Source organism: Necator americanus, chromosome III, assembly GCF_031761385.1.
Source record: "Necator americanus strain Aroian chromosome III, whole genome shotgun sequence".
Taxonomy (NCBI): Eukaryota; Metazoa; Nematoda; class Chromadorea; order Rhabditida; family Ancylostomatidae; genus Necator; species Necator americanus.
This window is the reverse complement of record NC_087373.1, coordinates 12,581,241-12,607,211: the sequence shown is the minus strand read 5'-3', so window position 1 is coordinate 12,607,211 and position 25,971 is coordinate 12,581,241. Positions and strand designations below refer to the sequence as shown.

At 38.5% G+C, this 25,971-nt stretch overlaps 1 protein-coding gene across 3 annotated transcripts; it reads right to left on the bottom strand.

Annotated features, from left to right (window-relative positions):
• Nucleotides 1-243: 243 nt before the first annotated feature.
• On the bottom strand, nt 244-25,695 carry RB195_009384 (uncharacterized protein; the record flags this gene model as incomplete). 3 transcript variants are annotated; one of them, XM_064189921.1, is made up of 16 exons in its annotated part: nt 244-378; nt 1,969-2,111; nt 2,250-2,317; nt 4,210-4,357; nt 4,442-4,622; nt 4,709-4,861; nt 5,444-5,527; nt 5,627-5,779; nt 16,545-16,668; nt 17,086-17,183; nt 17,366-17,464; nt 18,415-18,572; nt 18,641-18,710; nt 22,781-22,949; nt 24,509-24,531; nt 25,645-25,695. In XM_064189921.1, the coding sequence occupies 16 exons, from the start codon at nt 25,693-25,695 to the stop codon at nt 244-246; spliced, it is 1,857 nt and encodes a 618-aa protein (XP_064047502.1). The 3 variants fall into 3 exon arrangements, with proteins under 3 accessions (XP_064047502.1, XP_064047504.1, XP_064047503.1); XM_064189920.1 differs by lacking the exons at nt 16,545-16,668; nt 17,086-17,183; nt 17,366-17,464; ... (3 more) ...; nt 24,509-24,531; nt 25,645-25,695 and adding an exon at nt 9,121-9,444; XM_064189919.1 differs by lacking the exons at nt 244-378; nt 1,969-2,111; nt 2,250-2,317; ... (5 more) ...; nt 24,509-24,531; nt 25,645-25,695 and adding exons at nt 16,184-16,435; nt 18,268-18,342 and having other exon boundaries at nt 22,781-22,948.
• Nucleotides 25,696-25,971: the final 276 nt, after the last annotated feature.

The window sequence follows — 25,971 nt, the reverse complement described above, 5'->3', positions numbered from 1 at the left end:
CAAACACAACAAAATGGCTATATATTTTAGGTGGCTATTGGTGCTAAACTCTAGACGCTAAATATATGATCGTCGTGACTGCTTGATTCTATATAACTTTCGCGGATATGAAAAATGAAAGTAGGATGGCGGAGCTGCTCGCTTTATTAGATCCACTACTGTAGGCGTTGTGATATCATGTGAAAAGAAACTGGCAAGACTCCTTTGCGTTCACCTAGCTACTCCCTACAGGCTCACAATGCGTCAAACAGCGGCAACCATTGGAGCCGAATGTGCGGAGAGCGGTCGAGATTTTGCTGCTGCAACTTTTTGCAGTTTCGATGGATCCGATGCCTTAGCGAAACCATTCTCCATTAGATCCTGATCGACACGTATCGTCTGAAAGTAGACAGTTTTATGTATGAAATCATTCTGTGCTCGTGATCCTGCTTCTTTTCCTAGGAATAATCATGTAGTCCTAAAGGAAACCATCGCGACTATCTTTTTTTTCCTCTGCTATAGTCCTGGAAGCATAAATGAGAAAGAAAAGCCGGAACAGTATCAGCAAGATCTCTTTTCACTACTCTTCTTCACCTTCCGCATACATTCTATGAAGAATCAGCGTATCAAAACGAAGGTTGGACGCTCTCGTGCCTCGCTCCTGCTTTTGGGGTTCATGTGAACTTAGATTTCGCTGTTATCTATTTCATCAATTCGTGCTGCTCTTTCAATAACTGTTTCGCGGCTTGAAAACATTATTAGTTGTGCTGATGTTATTGAACAGATCATTCATAACAGAACGAGAATAGGAATCCATATTCCCCCAGCGAAAATGCGCATTATTGAGAAGAAAAAAGGCGTCGCCAGCCTGAACATCATCACTCAAAAGAGTGATCAAGAAACCTAGAAATCCTTATTTTAAATCATTACGATACGAAACGGATGAATGCGTCGGAGATGTACACCAGCGGAAATCATTCATTCGTTCGTCACGTTGTACTATTGTTGTAGTTCGTTCCGCAGAGAACACCAAGACTCAGAAGAAAGATGTTTGCTATGATTTATGGATTCACGGTTTTTATGTTATTATTTTCTCTTCCATCTACGCACTTGTACTTTTAGTGTGAATACTTTTTGAGTTTTTTTTTGGGGGGGGGCACACACTTTTTTCATTTTTTTGCTCAATTTTCATTGCGACACCAGTACAAAAAAAATTCAAATAATTACAAGGAAGCTAAGAATTGACTGCAATGCAAATCTCGAAAAAAAAGTACTGCTATGGAAGCATTCGTAAAGGATCAGACCCGACTTCCAAAGATCGATCAACTACCAGAAAAAAAGAAGGTTCGTCAGAAGATCGTTTGAAACTCGACTACAGATTTAGACACGCAGAATACGTTAAGGGCATCATCCCACTAATCTGGAATGGTACGGATTTCCGGTGGAGTATTCGTATACGGGATCGTAGATTATTGAGAGAAGGGTGATATCGTCCATTTCTTCCTAACTGCCGTAGAGAACGGCCCGGAAGATACGACTTCGAGCATTCCGGCGCAGTATTTTCCACAAGGAGTTCGATTGGAGCGCGCCAGCCTTGTGCACGCGTGCATCTTACGGGTCGTTTTTTACGGCAATTAGGAAGAAATGGACGGAATCACACTCCTCTCCATAATCTACTATCCCGTGTACAAATACTCCATCTGAAATCCGCACCACCTCAGATTCGTGGTATGCAGCCTTTAAGTGCAAAATCAAGTAACACGAAATTCAATTAGACATTTGTCGAGAAATAGCTACTCAATTGACAAATGTTATCAACTTAAGACAGACATTTTTGACCTTGTTCTGACAATGACATTCCCCTCTCACTTCAATTCTCGACCTTTTAAAGTTTACACATTAAATAGAGCAACTTATTGTTAACCGTGAACATCCGCAAAGAAAATTTTAAGAGGGAATCCCGCAATCTTAGTAACTCGATACGCTCACCTTATTTTCTTCATCGACCACTGTGAGCTCCACCATCGGAACCTTGTCGTTCACGTTGAACCCAACAACTGTGGCATTTATCACTTTACCCATGCATAATTTTTGGAAGTGTGCAAATGCTGCTTCACCCCACTGCCATGTACCTAAAACCATTCCTGCTATAATGGAACGTGTAAAATCAACATCCATGGAATTGAAAACAAATCAGTAAAAAAAAAAAAACTAGAACGGCCAAATTGCATGCAACAAAAACACAATAGGGAATGAAAGCGTAGACTTACCATCAATTGGTTGCACGTGTGCTAAATAACATTCAATCGCTTGGAACGGCAATGACATCAAATCTGTCCTGAAAATGAACATTTGTTAGTGGTCGTTCGGGTAAAAAGAACGCCTAAGAGAAGCAGCAAAAAACCAGTATTTTCGTCAAAAAGAAAAAATATCTTGCGAGATGAATTAATCCGTTGAACGACTCAGAGACTGTTCTTTTAAAACAATAACAATCAAAAAGAGTGTAAGTAACATCTAAGTGGTCTGAGAGTCCAGAAGCGAAATGGTATGACTACAACAGATTTCTCTATTCAATCATAGCATCTAAATTTTGACAGAAATAGTGCGTGCCGGATTTTCTCCGCAGTTAAATAGCTGAAAATTCGTCACTTTACATTATATCCGGGCCGAAATCGAAATCGCGTGGAAGACTAAGTAATTCTATGCCGCTGTCAACTACATAATTCCTTTGCTTGAATTGAAAAACCGACGTCCGCATATAATGTTACACTTGCAGAAAAAATGTTTAAATTTAGTAGTTTTGCAGCGGAAAAAAAACTGTTTTCCTGGTTAATAAGGTAATAATAGGTATAAATTCGTGCAGAAAAATGCTACGTTTCCTTCTCTTGCATGATCTTATTTTTATTTCTTTCGGAATCCTTTCAGTACTTAGTAGAAACCCCTTTTTTGCATAAAAAAAAATATAATTTTGCTCACAATTTCATTAAAATTCAGTTCAAAATAATCTTTTCAAGTCTTGCTGATGTTATATCGTTCACTAGTGGACATATTTGACTCTTATCCTACGATCAACGGCGGCGGGGAAGTACCAAGATATTCAGCTAGTTGCGTATCCGATATGATGGTTAGGTCAACTTTTGATGCGTTAATTAATTCCCTGCGGACTTTCTTTAATCTCCTAAAGCAATGCTCCGAGAAAGAAAAGAGCTGTATCATGCTTCGAGGAAGAAGAGTTGTATCATTCAGAGCTGATGTTTCCCTTCGGAATCAGGCAAGAGGTTGCGAAAAAGGAAGAAATGATATCTTTGTTTATTATCCACATTTCTTAAGAAAAGCGAAATCCGAAGGATGAAACTTTCCTCATTAGTCATCCCTCTAAATCTTGTGCTACTAAATGAACTCGAAATTAAAGGCATCACCGCACGAATCTGAGGTGGTACGGATTTCAGGTGGAGTATTCGTATTAGAGATTGTAGATTAAAGAGAGGAGGTGATTCCGTCCATTTCTTCCTAATTGCCGTAAAAAAACGGCCCGGAAGTACGGCTTCGAGCGTTCTGGCGCGCTATTTTCTACAACGAGTTCGATTGGAGCGCACCAGCCGTGTGCACACGCCGCATCTTCCGGGCCGTTTTTTACAGCAATTAACAAGAAATGGACGGAATCACCCACCTCGCCGTAATCTACTATCCCGTATACGAATACTCCACCTGAAATCTGCACCACCTCAGATTCGTGGGGTGATGCCTTTAAAAGAACAGTGTTGAAGCACAGCAAGCAGTCTCTGGCATTTCGGTGCACTCTCATCTGTCACAAAGGGCATTGTTAGTACGAAGCACAATCATTTCTCACTATACCACCCTCTAATTACAGCCCTTAATTATCACAGCGCAAAATAGCGAGAGATTGATTTAAGACGACATTTAAAACAAAGAAGCAGATATTTCTCCTGTCCAAAGGCAGCTATATCCCTTAAGAAAATAGCTACAATAAAAACCTCAACACTAACGACGTGGATGATATCATTAATCTCGATTATCAGAAATATTTTTAAAGATCAAAGAAAAGAATGCACCATGGCTCTCTGCAATTATCGCGATAACTATCTAAAGTCCTGGACTCCTAACACTAAACCGAAAACGATTGTATGGCAGGTATTCAAAAAACATTGTATAGTATTAGAATATTAGTGGAAATACGGAGCAAAAATCACAATATAGCTCAACCCGTACCTGATTTGCCTCAATTCACTTCTTGGTAACCGTGTGTAACCTCCATAATCCACAAATCTTAACATTACTTCATCTGTATCCACGTAGTAGCTCACAGTAACTGCCCGGAACCATGCACCGAGTACTGGAGCCGCACAGAGGAGACCAGCTGAAATCTCAGTACTTACAGTATAGGCAAAGGGCAAATAACAAAAATATTTATAATGTAGCGTCAAAATATGTGGGAACGCACTTTGACAGGGTTTTGGCAAATCGGGAATGTCTGTTCCTTGGCTATAAAGCCTAATCATATACATGTCAAGATGTGATAAGGAGGAGAACGACGGATGCGTTGGTTGTTGCAAGAAAAAGTGTCCTGGATCAATCACCGAAGAACAAACAACCTCACACGGTATGGCATCAGGGAGGGTCAGCTGAAGAGTGCAACAATGATCAAAAGTCCAAATATCAAACAGAAACGTTGAGCATTGAATCAGCTGGAGGAAGAAAAAGTACTCACCCAGCTTGGCTGGGCAGCCAGTGCGTCGAATAGATTATTCGGAAGTGGTGGCGGTAATACCGGTTGTAAATTCAATTCAGGAAATCGTGCCGGCGGGAATCGTCTACGCAGCATTTGAAGACAACGGTTAATTTGTTCCCGTTTTCCACGCACCTGAAAAGAAACTCATTGAATTTTATAAATCTCTATCCTGTTCTCCCTCATTCTGAAGAAATTCGTCAGTGTCATGATAGGTTCACAAGCGCATTGGAGTGCTACTGACCACATGCTCAAGTGAGCTAATAATGCTAGAAATAAAGCTCCGAGGTAGAACCTATGATTTCTCAAACCTTCAACCCTCAACCTAAAAATGATCACATCACGAAATAATGACATTGTTCCCTGACATCTATTCATATGGTCATGCTTGAATCCTAATTTATATTTGAGAAGAAATTTTGAAATTTGAAAAGTCCAAGGATAGTGAGAAAAGCAGCGGTAGTTAGCATCCGATAATTAAGAGATGGCCATTTTTGATGTGGAAAATCCTATATTGGTAATTTATCCTTCCTAGATGTTTAATCTTAATAATAAGAAGAGGAAGGATGACGGATGGGCGAAACAGAGAGCTCGCGATGACGGAAGTGGAAAGCGGAATCCCATCAACTACATCACATTCAACGAAGTGTCCAGGCAGTTTTCAACAGTTTTTGATTCTTTTCGAAGTACTAACACAGATCACCAGTAAGCACATACTTGACATATTTGATGGGTATCGACTTTTTCTGGGGTATGGTGTTGTCGTATAAGCATCCGAACATCCGTTCTGGTACTGAGTTCCTAGAAAAGCGTAAAACTCCTGAGATGGTTCTTGCCTGAGGCAAAGTCCCCAGAATAAAAAAAAGCCGAATGAAAAACCGAAACTGCGCAAAAACAAACCTTAATTGTCTTTCCTTTGATTCCAATGATCAATCCAACTAACGTATTTGGGATTTCAAACTCGTACATAGGTAAGACGTCGCCAGCCTCATCCATAGGGGAGAGGGACGACGCCAATCCACCAGTGGCTCGTCCCGAATCTTGCGAGGATACCTTAATAAGATAAGATTTGAGTGAAAGCAAAAAAAAGCCCCTCATGGCTCTAATCATCAGTCTCTTTGACAATGTCAATTCCAACCAAGTTTTCGAAATCCATTAATACATTGTCAATCAATCATACTCACGCATTTGTCCCCAAAGCTTCTATGAAACTTAAAAATTAGCGATTATATTCCTTGAAAAGTGGAAATTAACTAATGAACTATTGTGCTTTTAGTGACTTCTCAGAAAGATCGTACAGGAGCATTTTCGCAGATATCAGAAAGTAGTGAGACTTTGAATGAAAATGACTTTCAGCTCATAATCTCGACTGAGAAAGTCATTTTTTCGCTCGTGAAAACCAAAGTATCCTCGTCGAACTATCTCATTACTGAAAGCGCATTTTTATTAATTTTTAGGTGCGTGTGTGTTGGAAAAAACTATCGTTTAAAAATTAAGCAAAATTTCTGTGCTGGTCAATTTACACATTTTGCAGCCTAGATTACAGTACAATGAATGCAGCAAACAGTGCCGGCATTCCTTCTGCCGCTTATACCCGATCACACGGTTTTTCCTGTTTGGGAAAGGGAAAGAATGTGACTGAAGAACACCTTGCATGAAGGATGTGACGAAAGAACAGCTCGGATGGAAATGCTCGATATAAAATGTGTACTGTAGAGAAAGAAAGATCGTTCATCAAGTGAGTATCACCTTTGCCAAAAAAAAAGAAGTCCTTGGGAATAATTTCTTGGAAACAACTGCAGGTATTGCGTGAAGGCATGGTATTTCTTCGAATTACTCGGTTCCACAAAGCACGTGTGGATCGTACAGAACCTTTGAGAATACTTGCAGATAATTAGTTCAGCAAAAACCACTACAATTAACCGATCTCGCCGACACTAAGGAAAAAGATGAGATCGGCGGCTTCATAACCGAATTCCTCAGCTGCTGTCTGAAGAACTTCACAGCTCAGCAGATTTCTCATTTAATCATGTTTACATAGGCCACAGATCAGCTTCTGATCTTTGCTCAACGATAGATCAGCTAAATAAAAATATTACACGAGCACTCATTATAATTAGAGAATCTCTTTTCATTAAAGCCTATCCCAAAGAAGAAGAAGATCATGATATTATGAAGATCTAAGTGTGAAGTTCTCTAGAACACAGTTTTGTTGGACACTTTCCCTTATACATAAAGAGCGCATGACCTACTCTAAGAAAACACGAAAAAGAAAGTGTATAGGAACAAATGAGAAGGAAATATGCCGAAACAAAAAAAAAGTTCAGGCCCCAGTTTGTACCTCAGAAAATAGAGCCTAATTTCGTATTTTTAGGTTACTTTTTCACTTCGAAATAATTTTGCAATGAGTCATTTATCAGTCCTTTCATTGATGATAAGCATCCAGAAAAAGTTTACAAAGTAAATATGGCAGAAGAAGGAGAAAAGCAATCTTATCTCTCCTTCGACTACAAACTAATAAGGAAATAATTAAATTTACTTCAAGTACTCGAAAAAAGATGCTATGGTAAAACGACCGGCACACAAAGAAACTTCTATGTAGGTCATCATTTACAAAAATTTACAATCTTTGTAAATTTCAAAAGCAAAGTGTGTATAGCAAATCTATGTCTACCAAACATTCTCACACCTCCACATTTTGCGGTGTCTTTGATCTCAAGAAAGATTACGTAGAGCTCTGCGTAATAAATAATAAGGTCATCCCTCATGACCAAATTGCAGGAATTCTCCACAACAACACCGTTAGTGCAATTACTCTTCACTTGAAAATGTGAATATGCATGTATAATCTTCTCAATCTCGCAGCGGACGAAAATGAAGCAGTCAATGTGAGGTGACAGTTGAAAGAAGTTGAACAGTTGGAGAAGAATGGTGAAGTTTACAGGTCATACCGCCTAAACCAAAGCGATGTTGAATCAATAAGTGCACTTTGGACCACGACAGAGCCTTTTTCATCGAGGAATTCAATAAAGGCGACACAGAGGAGGTCGACACAAAGGAGCATCCATCGATTAAAAAAAGTAGACTAGAAAAAGTAGAGTAGTGTTCGTTTTTTATTCTATTTGTCATACATTCCGTAATTACTTCAAAAGATTCCACGAAATAGCTTTGAACAATCAGTCCCTGGGGGAGATACTGGAGCTCATAGAAAGTGTTTCTTTTCCAGGGACTATAACGTGCATTAAAAGGGCAAAGCAAAAAAGTGAGACTTAAACCAATCAAAATACTAATCTTTCCTCAAGATTTGGGAATGTTGGACTTTTAGATAAACTTTTCAAAAGAGTAGATTTAAAGGTTGAGAAAAATTTTCCTACTTTATTTAACATCGAAATAAAATTCCTTTTTTGAAATAATAGTCATTAGATCGAACTCTTCTTGGGAATCTGGAACGTTGCAGCATAAAACTCGTAGTATTTAAAACTTAAATAATCCATATAGCAACTTTTCGGACCATGCTCATGATTTCTCGGCGAAAAGGGTCAATCTTAGCCACTATTGCAGATTACGAATTATCAGGAACAAATTCGCAATTACCGTATTACCCTTTTCGAATGCAAAACACGCGTGAAAATATTCTAATTATGAGCTCATTTGTTGGAACTGCAAGCAACTACAGTAGACAGTGATTAGATCAATTTTAAAAAGAGAAGAATAACCAGCTCTTTTTTCAAGACTATCATGCAAACAAGATAATCTAATGAGTAAGCAACGTCAATGCAAAATAAATTTTATCCCTTTTTTTCTAGATTACATCATTAAAAGGAAGGCTGAGCTCTTCAGAACATGTATATGAATTATTCAACAGCTTGACATTATTTGTAGCATGTAACCACTATGACCAGAGAAATGAACGCTGAAACTGAAACGAAAAAAGTGCGCCAAAAATGGAAATCCTTAACTACTATAAGAGGACAAATATTACCATAAGCTATTCTTGATTACTGAATGACCGTGACCGAAGAAAAATAATCACTGGCGAACGTGGAGAACTCGCTACAAAATTTAATGTTTTCTTTGATCCACATGAATTCTAACGAAAGCCTTCTAATCACACTGAGGCACTCGGGAAGTCGATTTGGCGATTTTTTTGAAGCAGTAAAAGCGGGAAATGACGGTAAGAAGTAGATTATAGAGTGACGAGAGTACAGCCTACAGTCACAGACCAAAAGTTGGAAGGTGAAACAATACATGAGATATGTAGACAGCTTGATGAAAGGAAGAAAAAAAAAGAATGTATGATGATGTCAGAATCACGAGAATCTAGAAAAAAATACGAGTAAAAACAATTAACATAATTTTTAGAAAAAAACTAAAGTCTGGAACTATTTCCTCACCGCTTCACAAATCGAAGCCGAACTCGTACTTGCGGCACAGCTCATGGACTGCGCAGATGAGCCACTACTCCGTCGTCGCATATTCTTTGCAGATTTCAGTGGCGTTATCGTCAGAGGTAGCGTAATCGGCAGCGGTGACATTGGCCTCGTCGTCTGATTGCTAATATTCGTCTGTGGCGGTGGCGGTCGAATATAAAACGGTAACGGCATAGGCGGAAAGAGTAGGTGCCTTGGGAACGATGCCATTGATGGCGGTGGTGGTGGAGGTGGAATATGAGTAGGGATGAAGGCGACAGGAGGAAGTAGCGGCGGGTGCATGAACATTGTTGCACCAACAACAGTTGGACGGCAACAATAACAACAACAACAACAAACACCGCCCGACGCGAGACGCAAGAAAGATGCCGTCAGAAAATGGCGCCGGCCAAGTTGGGGGCGGTCGCCCCCCACGAAAATGCACGTGGATGTGAGAGCGCCAAGAGAGGAGCGAGTGCGAAAGAAGTACTTCGTAGATGGAAGCGCTGATTAGCAGAAGAGGAGAGTGCGAGTGAAATTGGGAGGTACGAGACGAGTGGGGCGTGGCAGAGAGTGCAACCGTGGCAGCACTCGTCACACGTGTGAACTCGTCTGCTACGGTCCAACCACAGTACTGAACATGAGAGGAGCTCGTACATCCGACAGTAATCGAGCGCTTCTCATTAACCCGAAAAAGACCCAGTCACATTCGAGCAATAGCTCAAAAATCATTGATAGCAACTTGCGCAACGCATATGGCGTCCTATCGCCCGAACAGCGCTATTCTCATAACAAAAACCAGCACAATAGCCGCTGAAAATCGCATGAAAAAACGATAACGACGTCGGCATGGTCGCCTTGATCAATCGATACGGGCGACGGCACCAACACCACCGCTCTCGTACGCCTCCCACAACATTGATAACTGCCGGCGGCGGGCGCCGACGCCACTGGCATCCTGCCAGACAGCGTTGCCAACCGAGCGTGCAACTCACAAATCATTAGTGCTGCTGCATGAAACGGAGAGTGCAACAGGGTTTGAAAACGACGAAAGAAACCGTATTCACGCTGCGATAGCGCAGTGCGTTGAGCTGATCATAAGAGTACGTTAAGATCCGGGGCGGCCGCAATGATGCCACTTACATTCCCAGGAACTGGTACCCGAACAGCACACTTGTGCGAGAAAAAAACAACAGAAATCGCACAACTGCATTGCAGAAAATAACTCGATGACGTCTATTTTGAATCAGAAAACAAATGCATGCCGTCACGACGCACAGCGAAAGGACACCAAAGTGCTTAGATCGAGTTACGAACAAAACGAGTAGATAAAGTGGACGTCTTCACGTGCTACTATTCTTTTTTTTTTCAAAGTATACCATACCACTCATTCTATGCTCTATGCAAGAATGGATGATTTTTGAGACCTTTTTTTCTAGGCTCTGATCAGGAAGAGAAAAGAGTGAATTAGGAATTGAAAGAAAAGCGCACTGAAATTCGAAAAACTACTTTACATAGAAATCGCACAGCCGCAGATAAATATATTTAGCTATAGATGCATAATCAGGTACGTGATATTCGAGAACAAAACAAAACAAAACGGGAACTACCATGAATTTCCTGACCATAAACTTCGAGATCCTAGAATTTCGATAGGAAGATAAGAAATGGCCCGCATTCAAATTTTGCAACAAGAAAGAATGATGGGATGGAAAAATAGATTAAAGAAGGGAAACAGTGATTCAATCAATTACACCTATATTAAAATAGAAACCTTAGAGTTGATAGACTGCAGCGATCGCATTTACAACTCCAAAACCCAATGACTTCAGAAATTAAATAGTCATAGCTATTTGATAGCTTAGCTATGATAATAGTTATAGCTGTAGCGACGACTGACAGAAAGATTGAAGTAAGATATTTGAAAAAAAAAGTTCAAGGGAGACAGAAAGGGGCAGAAAAGGATAATTCTTCTGAAAACGTACAGTGAGAATATAAAAATAAGGATATCGTAGCAATCATTAACTTTAACAATAAAATATTTGAAGATGGTTATACCACATGATTTCTTATGTGAGAGGCATCAAAATGAATAGAATATGAATAGGAATTTACAGGAAATCCTTCAGAACTAAGCAAAATTTCAGGAGGGTTCAAAACGAGCGTTCGGGATAGGAGATCATCTGTTCAAGGCCAGTCTTTTATTTTCAAAAATTCCAAACTTTATGATTCACTTTGAAAATCTGGGAGAGTCTCTAGTATTTCTAGAAAAATTCAAAACATACCTAGCTACTCAAAAATTCTAGTCACTAGATGTAAATCGCTTAAAAATTATTTTATCCTCTAAATGAAAAAAATTGAAAGCTGTTTGAAAATGCGGTACTCATGCATCATTTACATAATAATTAAATCCTATATCTTGTATTCAATCAAGAATAAAAACAGTCGTGTCGAAACTATGTATGCAGGGAGAATTTGTCATTTTAGAATCAGTATCACAAATAAACTTGATTTCATAAACTGAGAGCTGGGATCAGTCTTATCTCTCAGATTAGTTCCAGTTTCTAAGCTGTAAACGAATATCCAAGGAATGATGGAGGAGTGGAAGAATTATCAGTTTCTTCGTCTCGAAAAGAGTTATTCCCGAAAAAAAAAACTAGTAGAGAATGTTCTAGAATAACGTACATTGTTCTCCAATACACATATTCTTTGTAACCCCACATTCTCCCAACTATGTATATTATGACTTCTACGACTTCATGTTTTTCCCTTACAATCTTCCAAATGTGCCCCAAATAGGTCGTTCCGTTCGCCATTTCCGGCACACCACATGCGCTGCATAACCGTTATATAATTCTGATTTATAGGAGTGCACAGGCAGCGTTCAATTCTATTTCCGCAACTCAAGTACCACTAACCAAATCCATGTGGAAAAAGGATGAAAACCCCGTATTCCTGTCAATTTGAACAACCACGGCATGTGTAAACATTGTATCTTATTGAATCAGGCGCCTCTGTACGTCGAATCGAACGCTAAACATTACGTTCAAGCCCTCCTGCCAGGTGCGTGTCCAAGAAATTTCGTGACTGGCACAGAATTTGTATGGAATATTATATGACATGTACGAAGCCTGGTACACTCAAGTAAGCAAAAATCAAAGAACTTACAAGCCAAACTGAGTTCGGCCTCAAAGGTAAGAGAATAACCAAATGATTTGCATTCATAATATAATCTGCTGCTTTTATTCCTTTTGCCTAGATTCATTTTCAACATGTTCGTTTTTTTATCCCAAAAACATAGTACATTTCTAATTGCATACAGCCTGAAGGAGGTAAACACAGGATAAAAACTTTGCAATCACGGAATATGCACAGTTTGCCCATATTCTTCGTGAAACTCCATTTTAGGCATCATGTCCAGGTAGGATAATCGTCCAACTAGCAAAAAAAAAAGGCGTTAATGAGGTGTGATCCACCCGAAAACCTCTATGTACTCTGCAGATTTCCGCTCCAATTCGCCAGACAATTCTGCTCCTCCCCGCTCTTTTTTTCATCCACTAAAATTCGTGCCATTTCCTGTGGTTTTATGTATGATGATGATGAGTAGACGGAAAAATAAGGTCAAGAAAAAGAAAAGAAAAAAAGAAACAGAGATTCATGGTGAAGATTTAGTGCCGTTTTTTGGGATCTCTCGTTTTCATGAGTTTAAGGATGCGAACATAAACGTCTTGGCAATGCCATTAGCTTTCCATAGCAAACAAGTTTCTATTCGATACATCGCACTTTCGAAGCACCCTATTCAATAGGTTTGACACATTATATTGTACTGATTGGCAATAACAAATTTCATAAGGACAGACCAACCACGTACGTCTCCCAATGTTTGATCGTACTGCCTTTCTAAATAGTCTTTGAACATCTATTGGAGGCCAAATTCTACGGAGCATCACAAGCCGATCAGCTGCTTCTCGGCCGGTCAGCCCATCACGTGAATTTGCGAGCGCAGATTTACGTGAATGATGCAGAATCGCGTAAAAAGCAGATGTTCTCTGCTATAATCAACAATATAGTTTATACGACGATGGATCCCTCGTTTACACACCAATTGGATAACAGAGTTGAATCGTCACATAAAAACAGGTCCGTCCGCTCACTGTCTACCGTCGTAGAAAGGCCAAGCGTCGTATCCCCGCCACGCGCACTCGATCATACGCTGACAAGCGCAGCGCACTGCAACATCTTCGCACCGATTAGAATCGCCAATATTATGACAGTGTCTCTCTCTCCCCCATGTCTCGGTTATAATCACAAAACAGGGTTTCGGTTTCTAACAGGCATGTGATCACCACTCGATTTCGTTTCACTAGCAATCACTCGCACAACAACTACGAAAAGGGGCTTTCGCTAGAACACTGAGCATGTCAGCAGTTAAAGAGACGATTGGGTCCAATGATGTGGTGGAAAGAGTTCTGATAAAACGGTGGAAATTTCCGTTCTGTAAAAAGAGAAGGAAAATTTTGAAAAGGGAAGGGAATGTTCTGCTAGATAATCGCTCAGGACTAATTGGAATGCGAAAATAAAAAAACCTCAACTAATTGCTGTTCTTTTTTAACTTTCGGAAAATTCTCAAAATCTGGGATAGAAGAAAATTATTCATTACCCATTTAAGAGACCCATTTTTTCACGGGACTAAATGATCAGGCCTTGAACCAATCTCATGTCTCTCATAACCTCACTCCGATTTATTTCGAACAAACAAAATGCAGAGCAAGCAATCGCGCGGAAATTTCCAAGCAATTTAATGAACCGATGATCATCATCAGTTTCATTACTTGTATTTTTTTTCCGAAAAATGATTATTTTTAGGTTTTTTTTCATCAAGCGTGCAACAAAATCAGTAGCAGAAACGCTGGTTTTGCAACGAGCTACGAAGTTCGGCAAGAAACCGGAGACATAGTTTGCTAAACGAGCTTGCAGAAGTTTGATGATTCAGCTTTACTTGAATTTTTTGGATGACGTATGCTAAGCAAACATCAACATTTCTAATGATCTTTAATTAAGACTATTGCTTTAATCGTTTTCGTCTGTGTCAGACTGGGGGAAGTGAGAAAGGAAAGGATACATTACTTCACTTATGATTTTCCAGACTCTGACGTTCAAATATTATCTTTAATAAGAAAAACTGCAGATGTGGTGACGTTCAAATATTATCTTTAATAAGAAAAACTGCAGATGTGGGAAATCTAAATTGAAACAAATTAGCTTAAACCTTTTCAGTCTACAGTTCGTACTAATTTTTTTCTTTGGATAGCGAAATTTCCATGTAGAAAAGTGCGATCTGAAATCTTCATCCTCTTTTAATAATCGGAAATTTCGCTGTAAATTGAGGTCGATCTATAATGATCCCTGAATTCCCTGTAGTCAATTAGTAGTCGATCCGAGCAGGAATTCGCGGATTCGTACAGCTCTCAACTCCAAGTGGTCATTTATCTTAGCGCGCTGAAGTGAATTTCCCATCTTAATCTTTTCTTTCCAGGATTTCGTCTTTTTGTTTGATTGATTATGTACTTGAGTGCTACGATTAAGCATCTATTTTAAAGATGCCTAACACTAAGGAGTGAATAAATACGCTATAAATACTGAATACTAAAAACAAACTTGAAAATAATTTCCGCTTTTTGTCAAGACCGTCTTCTACCGCGCAGGAAGAATAGAATTTTAGAAAAAAAAAACAAGAGAGCTATATTCTAAGAGATGTCAGAGATGTCACTGTAGTTAGGGCAGTCCTCTTTCTGAAACCTTTTTTTACAGTTCGCAAAGTGAACGTTAGAGAAAAAGCTAAGAAACAGTATGCTCTTTGCAGCTATCTATTTAGTTTGATTATGAGAAATCTACTTTTTTATTTGACCATCCACGTGCATGATCTCTACTTTCAACCTCTACTCACAGGGCAGCACTTCTCTGCAGAAGTGATTTTAAAAAAGAAACTCATCAATAAACTGGAACAGTGAGATCAATGAAGAGTGAACAATGAGAACAATGCACAGAATATGCATAGGCTAGCACCAGATCAAGTTGTCAAGACTTCAGAGAAAAAACATACTGAGCTTAGTCTAATTCCACCTACCCCACTGAACCATATTCAATGAAGAATGTGAAAGAATTGTGCGTGCATAGTCGTATTTTTGTTACATTGCATGATTCAGAAAACTGGGCTTTCGGAAAAAAAATAAACCTTTAAAATGAATCATGAAAGAAAAGAAAGCTGAAGAATGCGTGGGAAACCTAGTTAAAAAAAAGAACCTATATTTTCTGTGAAAGACACATAGTTGATAAATAACCTATTGGAGTCATTGTATAAAAACTTACGATTCGCCAAAGACGAAACAAAAAGGTAGCAAAGGCATCTCTTCGTAATCCTACAGAAAATATCATAAAATGATTATGTCACATGATCATCAATCAGTAACTCAACAGCACAAGTAACAAGGAAGTTTTCTTTCCATACCATAGGGATTTAAATGAACAAAAGCTGAAGGCCACAAAGTCAATGAATGTATGGCTTGAAAGCTGTCCTGAAACGATGGAGACATGGTCTTGCATCATTTTCATTGAAATTGTTTGATAAGCTATGGCGACGGTCTGCTTGCAACAAATCAATGTTTAAAAAAAACGCAAACCCCTTATTAAATGTTGCAAAAGTTCACTCAGTAACACATAAGAAAATAACAGTCTTCTCGGGCGAGAAAGTAAATCATTTGCCTCATACGACCCGAAAACAGGTTTACAACATCCTTTTGTGTGTGTCCCTTCAATGTTTAGTGAACGCAATGAGGCAAAGCATCGTAAAATCCTCATGCGGGTATCATAAACGCAACGGGGAGAGTTATTTGATACACCCATATCAACCCACACAATACCCATCAACTCGTCACAATACCACGTTTTACGACTTCTATTGAGGAAAGGCTCTTAAATCAAGGTACAGAACACGATTAGGGAACAGCTGAAACGACACATAATTCTAGAATTCTGAGAGAAGCAGTTCCTACAACGCGAGTGCTGTAATTACAGAAAAGCTGCATGTTATAGAGTGCAATCTTAAAATAATTCGGTAATATGAAACGATATTAAGGCGACAATTTGCTGCTCGAGATTCTGGTATACAAATAATAGATGGGTCGCATGCAACTAATGATCCCTGTTTTCCGACATCCATCGCCAGAAAAATCTTAATGATGACAAATAATGAGCGAGATAAAGGCAAGTTCTTTCCAGAATATTGTGAAACAGAGTGCAACTAAAAGTTAAAAGTACATGAGTCTGAAAGTTTCTAGCATCCTATCGCTTTGTAATTGAAAAGCACTAGGGAATGCAAAAAAGTGACGCGATAAGGAGTGTCAACGTACCTCCGAATTTTGACTCGCAAGTCCGGGGGAATCACTCGTCGTGTAATCTCCTGATCCATTTACAGCACTATTTTCTTGTTGTTGTCGCTCTTCTTCTTCCTTTCTACGGGATTCCTCGTAACTTCTAAAATAAGTCCTCGTGAGAGGCTGTACTTGAAAACAATGGTAAAGTTATGACCTTGGAAGGATGTTTACAACAATGATGGACGATGAAAAGTGAAAGAGTAAAGAAAAAGCAAAAGACTGAGAGGAATCGATTCCAGAAAAGACGAGCAAGTAACAGTTTTTTTTTTGCAAAGGTATATGGATTGGACAATAGTCATTTTGGAAATGCAATTTAATAATGTGGGGGAAGGGATGGCAACCTATTTTTCACTAAAAAAAAAGTGACGTTCAATGACCAATCAATAAACATGAAATAAACAAAGCCAGCGAATGAAATGAATAGCCGTCTTAGTGTATGTTAGATGAAAATAAAATAAACTGCGGCGGTCTCAGGAAACATAGTGAAAATGAAAAAATCAGAGCACGAACAACGAACCTCTCCATTTCATCAGACCAGGAGAACACTTCCGGTTCTGCTTGGTGTGAAACATCAAGTATTAATTGCTGTTGAAGATCTGTCATCTCCTCAAGAACCTAAAAACGACCGATTCAAGAGTCTTCAAGGATACCACAAGCTTTAATCTTTTCGCTATAGCACACAATTAATATCATTTCTTATTAAAGTGAGAAAAGATTGAAAAAAGGAACAAAAATATAAAAATTAAATATGAGAAGAGAACAATAGAAGGAAAACACTTAAGATGGACACTACTCACCTGTTTTTCTTGACATTTTTCCTCGTCCTTCACATGACAAGGTTCTTTCTTGGGGGCCTCCTCATTCGAGAGGCGAATTTCTACTTGATTTACAATCTCCTGAAACAAAAAGAGGTAATATTCAAGCAAAAAAAAATCATTTAAAAAAACTACATGGATAGTCTGTCATTTTAGAAAGTCAGACCTTTAGGAAGATATGGAGAACTGTTAACATAAAAAGATGTTAAACACAAGCACTTCACTTTTCTACCAAAATGCACACTTTCACATCAAACCGCGAAAATTTGCTTATTTTAAAATAGTTAGTAGTAGTTGCTAGCTAGGCTAGTACTTCCCTGAATTACAAAACAAAAGCATTAGTTGTAAAATATGCCAATTGCTTTAAAAATGTGACATGTTTATTAAAGAAAGTTTTGAGAACTTTAAGTAAACTGAAAAATATTTACTGTAATAGTTGACTGAGAAGAATGACTGCCTGTGAGAAAAGAATCTATATCATACAATCACATCCTCGACTAGTGCATGAGTCATCGGACAAACAAACGCCGAGGACCTTGCCGAATGTTTCCTGCCCTTAACACACACTGCGCACGTGGCCATAGAGCAAGAGGACTGATGTTGAAGTCTTTTTCTTGCATTACATTCTCCTCAAATTAGGACGTGCAACCACCTTTTGCAGAAAATCACAAAAAACGATGAAGGAGCGCAACATTCGATTAGAAACAAACGCTAAACATAAACATCACTAAAATGAAGAGTTGCAAACAGAACTGTATCTAACAGCTACTCCGCTTGTAGTTTAATGATATTTCGCAAAACTTTGGAGGGAATCACAGTCAAATCAAACTATCAAAGTCAGCAAAGTCATTACTTTTTTCTCTAATATCAACTAAAACGCTAACATCAGTTTTCTTTCCACATGATTTTTTTTTGTATAAACGCTGAGACGTTCCCCTCGTGAACCACGAAATATCTATCTGAAACCCAAAAAGTGTGAAACAATCGAAAGAAATTGGCGTTAAGAAGCCATATACAGATGTAAATCCCACCTCATTTGCTTCTTTCGCAAATCCATTAACTACAGGTATAGGTGATGAGTCCACCTCTGACGCCGAAACGGTTTCTAATGATGTTGTCATTATTAAGGAGCCAGCGTTAAGTTGTGTATCAGAAACCAAAACACGACACTGCTCTTGCTCCGACTCGACTAGAATTCGTGGTTGTAATTAAGTTGAAATGACCGGTGCCTTTCTCAATGGAAGCCCCAAAGGGTACCTGGCTTCTCCACAACTTTCTTCTCTTGTTCACTTGGCGACACCTCGCGAGCTGTCGACGTAAACCGATTCTAAAGGAACGAGTAAGAGTGAATTATAGAATGCAAGAATCATCTCATAAATCGATCATGAAAATGGAAGCAGGAGGACGCTAAATTCTTATGGCTCAGAGATCTAAGCGTTCGCATTAGTCCTCTGGAAATTCCGATCCTCTGTCAAATGAAATCATAATGGAATCCGCGGAAAGCTAATAGCAACGAATAATAGATTCTGAATCACTGAAGAATACAAGTGGAAGAAAAAAAAACATTTGGGGGAAGCATTTGCTCTCTTTCATTATTCCATAAGAAGTGGAAAAAAACAGTACGGGACGAAGAGTATGTGGGTTGGCTTTACCGTTGACATCTGATCAAAGTCCCCAGTAAAATTGTTTCAATTTTTTTTTCATGAAGTGGGATCTTCAAGCAAAATTTAAGAAAAAGACTTCTGCAACAAATTTCACCTTTCTGACGGAATATCAACGAAATGCTATTGGAATAACGAAAAAAGCAGTTAAGATTCTCCATGACATGTAATCAAAAGATGGAAAATCGTAAACAATTTTGAATTGAAGCTACGAAAATACGCGTACGTGGATTTAATTCCTAAGGCAAACTACAGTATGCACTTTTGTTGATTCAATGAACGAACAACTATTTGAATTCAACGTAGCGTAAATGCACGAGAGTTCTATACTAGGACACTTTTACCATAAATGATAAGAGTAGGACATAGTTTCCATTGCAAAAACAAAGAGAACACGAGCATATTTCACGACATTGTACAAAGTGAGGGGGAAAAAAGCACAAGTGTAAGCATGTGATGAGACCTTAGAATGCTGCAACCTTAGATGTCTTTGAAATTTGAAATGAAATTGAAATTCAGAAACGGAGAATGTTTTTATCGTTAAAACTATTATTAGACTTTTACCTTGTAGCAATGTGCACAATTGAGAGAGAAGACAAGCATGAATCTTTTGTCGAAAAACTTTTCGAAAATGTGCACTTGGGTTTTCGTGAGGTCACTGAATTGAAATTGCATCGAAAGGTCGATGTTCTCCCCATTGAGTGCATTTGAGGAGACCCAACATCCACTAGGACACCACTCATTGCGGAGATAGTTTTTCAAAGCAAATTACAGCCGAGAGGCACAGTTGCGAGTTTTTATACGATCGCTGGATAATGTGTACGCGTCTGTAGTAATTATACAATGTCTCAATACAGCGTAAATTTTGATTTTGGAATACATATTTTATCACGTACGTACAACCCTAGCACAACCAATAACGCCGAATCCTACTGTTTCCACTCGGACGCTAAACATGGGCCCATCATTACATTGTGATGCTTATTTTTCACAGAAGGATACTTTCTTTGAACTATTTCGAAAATATTATCTTGTCAAAGGAATGGCTGGAATTCGAGAACACGAGTAATCCTTCTTGCAACACAAGACGACCTTATTCATCTCAGTTCCGGTTCAACGTAGGTAACACTGGTAATTGCACCACCTTTTGTGCAGTTCCAAGGTCAACCCCCACAACGGATTTTTTTGAACACGGTCTAAGAATGCAACACCAGAAAAATTGAAAAAAAAAACTATATTCGCGTGTCGTATATCTGCCTTTGCGAAAATAAAATGCTGAGAAAAACCACATAAATGATTTTTTTAAAATGAATTCATCATATTCTCGAGAGAGCAAATCTTCCCATCTACCTTATGTACAAACAAAAGAACTTACGAATCAGCATACTGCACTTTGTAGGATTCGCTGAGATTTTCTCAGAATGTTATCGAATCAGAAAATGAACAAAGTGGTTCGCATCAGTATGATTCAAATGCTCCGCAACATCAAAAACACTCAGATTACGTTCTGCAGAATTTGGACAACTTTTTGATATATTTGCATAAAAACATGATGATAATGAACTCCATACTTATGCGACACTAAGAGGGGAAAAAAAGAGTTACTGCGAGCGCGCGTTGCTAGGAATCGATTGCTCAGCACCAGCCTCCCAGGCAAGGCAAAACCAAACACGACAGAAATCTCGCCATCCCATCTCTCCGTGCATCGTTTACACGTGACTCCCCGCATTCAAATTTGATTTTAAAAAAACGGTTCAAAACTATTTAGTAAAACACAATTAGAGCAAATGAATAATGACACTAATCATTCCATATAGTTGTACTTACCTCGTAAGTATTCCCCTTGGGAAACAATAAAACAAATCATAAAATTGTCGAAGGAGACTGCCTTTTCCTTTTTTTCTAACTAGCTGAATCTAGCCTCTAGGATATGTCAAATGAAGTTTGGAGGAAGATTGAAAAAGTATTTATTCCTCGTTAATTATTTCAATTATGAATTAATGATTATATCGGTAATTATGCGCTGATATCCCAAAGTTTTGAATCAAAATAGACAGCCATTCAACGAATGACGAAGTATGCGCCCTTTTAAATTAATTTTCAAAGATTGGTAGTTCTTCTGTGACGAAAACAGCGAAAGTGAAAAGGGAGGGACTCCTTGGGGACTAACTTGGTAACTCCTTTGACTAAAAAAAGAACACAAGAACTTGAAAACAGGGCCACAGAACAGTGACCAAGAGGCCAAAACAAACAAATTGTTGAATATACCAATCACGCTAGAAACAGCGCTGATTGGTGAGTGGAAATTCGAAATGAAACTACTCATGTCACTCCCTTCCACAGAAGTTCATTGACACAAGGACAAAAGCTGAGGAATACGTACTCATTTGCTATTAAGCGCTTCTACATGAAACTTAGGTCAGATGCTAGACTCCCATTTAAAAAAAAAATCCGAGGAAGCCAAAAAAAAATGAGAGAAATTGGAATAAATTTGGAAAAAATAAAAGTCCGGAAGTTTATCTATGAAACTGGAAGTCCCTCGGAAAATAAGTCCATTTCATCATTTAAACGAACTTCAAAACTTGAGCCATGAAGTGTATGTGCCTATATTATATGTAAACGGAAAACTAGAATGAAGAAGAGCTCCTGTTATGTTTTGTAAAAATGAAATTTTTAAATGAATTTTTGCAGTATGTTTGTGTACAAACATGCTGTAAAAATTCAATTTAAAAGTAAACATCTCTTTTTGATGGAAGACTGATGAGACTTTCAACAGGTTCGCTTTCAAAGTTCTTATAAACAAAGTTTTGAGCGCCATGAGGTTAATTCAGGTTGGTAGAGGGGTAAGTATCGATAAGTGGTGTGGATAAAGTGAATACATACAAATTTATGTCTGGTGGAATGTAAATTTGCGGTCTTTGCGCTAGTTACTGCTTTTTACATATACTCTTTGCAGCAAACCGTCTTTGTCGTACTGGCTACATAGCTTCATCAGAGTTGTCGTAATACTACAGCTGCGGAATAACAAAGTTGTTAAACATACGCGTATGCGTGTTCATTTGCAAGTGTATACTAAGTTCTGAGAAGCTCGTTTACTGGCGGCTATATATCAGTACTTCAATTGCTCACTCGTTTATACAGCATTTCAAAACTCTAGCCTACCCCAACAAGTAAAAGTGACTCATGTCGATGCCGTGAAAGGTCTTTAGAGCCGCTTACATCCGTTACAAATCCAGATGAAACGTAAAACGTTGAAACCTCGAAATAAAACTTATTCGTCGCAGATAGTGAATAACGTCGTAAAAACAAACGACTGCATAGACGGAAGACGAAAACAAATTTTTATGGAGACTCCCTTGGCCATGTAGGATCAAAAGCAGATAGGCAGACCAAACCTAATCGTAAGCCAGGCAATAGTTTTCCGAGCTAGGTAAGGATGTTAAAAATGCAACAGAAAGAGTTCACAAATTCAGAGAAAAAATACCGTGAAAGAATATGAAGTACAGAAAACGAGCACAATTTCTAAATGAAATGAGGATTCCTCTGCTAAGGTAACTAATCAGACTTTTTTTTCACAGATTCAATACATTACAGCAATGGGAGTTCCGAGAATGCAAATAAACGAAGCATGGATTCTGAACGTAGAACAAAATTGAAGCATCGAGCAAAAACTTGCAACATGCCTTACACATTTTCGAAAGACTCGAAAAACATGAAAAAAAGTACAGACACAAACCTTTTGCTCATTGTTATCCAGTTCTTCCGTGTTCTTACTCCTCTTCACATTCTCAATGGGTGAAGTTCGCCGAGTTTTTTTCGACTGTAGATACCATATAAATAGAGCTGCTAGCGAAACACCGCTCAGCGCAAGCAGCAACGAGCGCTGCGTGGCCGTCGAAGACATTCTAAAAAGACAACTAGTTACCTTTACAGCTGTGGTACGCACCTTCCTAATGACCTTGGCATACCATACCAACTTGGATTAAAATGCTATTGATGCCGCGTTGTAATATGGTATAAGCAAATACCAAGAGATTGCTAACAGAGATTCGCTGTGGATATATGGGATTTAAAACAAGTTCTTGACAAAGAAACATAAGAACATAAATCTCAAGAAACATCTCATATAGATCTTTCTAGGAACAAATTCAACGTTCGAAGAATAATTTGATAATCAGCCAATGGGATAATCTGTAAACATTCAAGGTTATAAAAAAAACAAATCAGCAATGAAACAAATAAGCTTTACGTTACACACTTTAGACATACCACAAAAAATGTTGCGAAGCTAATACATCTCATTATATATATATATATATATATATATATATATATATATATATATATAAGAAAAGTGCAAAAACCAAAAAATAGCGTGCAGTAAAGTAGAAGAAATTTACCTCGAAAATACTGTTTCTAATGTACAAATAAAGACTACTCAAGTGATAAAGAAGTCAACATAAAATACATATCTAGGAATAATTTGCCTTAGCTAGCAGACATTTAAAGTTAGAATAGGCGATGTATCAGATATAGCGACGAAGACGAAAGCTGCTTTAAAAAAGATTATCCTCATAATCATATCAAAGCGGTTCTTTTCAAAACAACAGGAAATAACTATAACAAACAAAAACTAAATGGGAGGAAAATCATTAAACAACATCTTATGCGTGCAGAACGAACAAAACGCTACTGTAATCAGATGATTTTGGTATGGAGATTAATTTCCTGCAATCACGACTGCAGCTTTGGAATGAAGTACGTGATTCTGTGGTTGTTCAAATTCTTTCACTATGCAAGACACTTAATTTGCAGGGATTTCATATATCATTTCAACTTCGTAACTTAATATCACTCCACAGGAGGAGAAAAGCGGCGACATCGTATTAGTAATAAATAATCGATCAACGATAATCTATTACTGATGCGTGGTATTCCATGTCTAGAATAAAACGCAACCACAATTCGCTGAACGAACGAATAGAATCCCCTACAGTATTTTGATGTAAAGATGTAATAATTGCATGTCTATAGAGGGAGACTGCAAAAAATTAATGTCGAGAGGTACGTTACCGCTCTTGGTGCATTCGAAGATCTAATACCCAGGAATCCTAGAAAATATAAAAAACCAAAATTTGCTAGTAGAAACGAAAACAAAAATAAAGTGCAGAAACCGGATTCAGATCAAACTTCATAAAAAGCCTTCGTAATCTACTCCTTCCCAATAGTGCAGAACGACGCCGAGAGTTTTCGCTTTATTCACGAAGAAACATTACTTGGTGAGCATTCAAGTAGAAAAAAAAAGAAAATAGCACTGTGAAGACAAATAGTCCTAGTTAAGATAAAAAAGGAGAAAAGTTTCTTAGAATCTATGTTTCGTCCCAGCTAATGTTAATGCTAGCCAATACAGCATAATACAGCGTTTTTACCGAGAATGTAAACACAACAACAAAGAGTAACTCACATTTGAACACACCAATTTTCCTTCTAGCGTGGAAAACCGTTTGGCGACGTAGAATTAACGTAGCAATGCAGGGAAACTTCACAATACGCGAAGATACGGAAAGCGTCGTTTCGTCCCAGTACAATCCGAGAAACGTTCGATCAATCGATAAATGCCTGACATCAGTCAATGATACGTACCACACCAGCGTTTTGAAATAAAATGACGTTCAACCGCAGATTTGGGGAGAACTGGATGAGGTAGAGGGAGACACAAAAACAACACGTTCCGCAATATTGCACAATCTGGACAAATCGAGAAAAACATGAAACATGGCAGAAAAGGAACAGACAGATTGGCTACATGAGAAATGAAGAGAAGCACAGAAAATGTCCATAAGCTGGAATCTCACGTTTTGCACTTTCCGCTATAAACTAAAAGAAAAAAGTCTTCGCTATGTTTCCTATATAACTAGTTTCTGTTCAATCAGAAACGAAATTATCCCTTTTGCATAGGTTGCTATCTAACTGGGATTTAAGAGTCCTTAGCAAGAACATTTGTCAAAAACGAGTAAAAATATCTATGAAAATGCGAAAAGTTTTTTTTTCATGCACTCGCAAAGAACGAAGAAACAGATATAGAGGAAACGATCATGAATAATACAATATTTAACTGTGGGAATTCTCCAGTGAAAGAACACGGTGGATATAAAATACAGCGCATGGTTATAATACGACTAATAGAAACATTAGAACGTAAAGAAATCAACTGCGAAGAAAATCCCAAGCACATTTAAGTTTTTAATCAGCGATCGAATCTATTTTCCATACGAAATGTGATATGCGAAGTTGAAACGCTAAATTGTGCTCCAAAGAGAAGCCCCAGAACTTTGACATGTTAGAACAACGCTGTTCTAACATGTTTAACATGTTTATACATTATAAACTATAAACGCCAGTCGTTCACCATGGGCGTCCCACAGAAATATGAACTACATCACAAAGGAACTAGTCGGTGCTAATTTTGCGTATGAAGACCACAGCGAATACGCATAAAAACCTGAAAAAATGAAAGCTCTTATCTGAAATTCCCAATATTCCCTGACATTTACGGTCCGGTCACGAATTAGCGACATTCTTGTGTGCGGTTCCACTCACGTGGCCGATTAAATTCGCGGAAGGACACTCCCTTAAACTCCCAGCCATCATAGCACGTAATAACAAAAACTGCTTTATACTTATGCTGTTATGGAGAAATCATCGTGTTAGACACGAGAAATGAAACACAATTGGAAACTGTTTCATATTTCACGTAACCGTTTACTACATATAGCACCATAAACCAGAACACTTTGCATAGTAAGGTCAAAACGACATGAAGCACGGTGGTGGTGCGTAAGCGGCTGGGCTCGAAGCGGTGCGATGGAGCGTAGCGGTAAGGATCGATCGGGGACCCTTACAAGCATCACTTATCGCTGTGGCTCG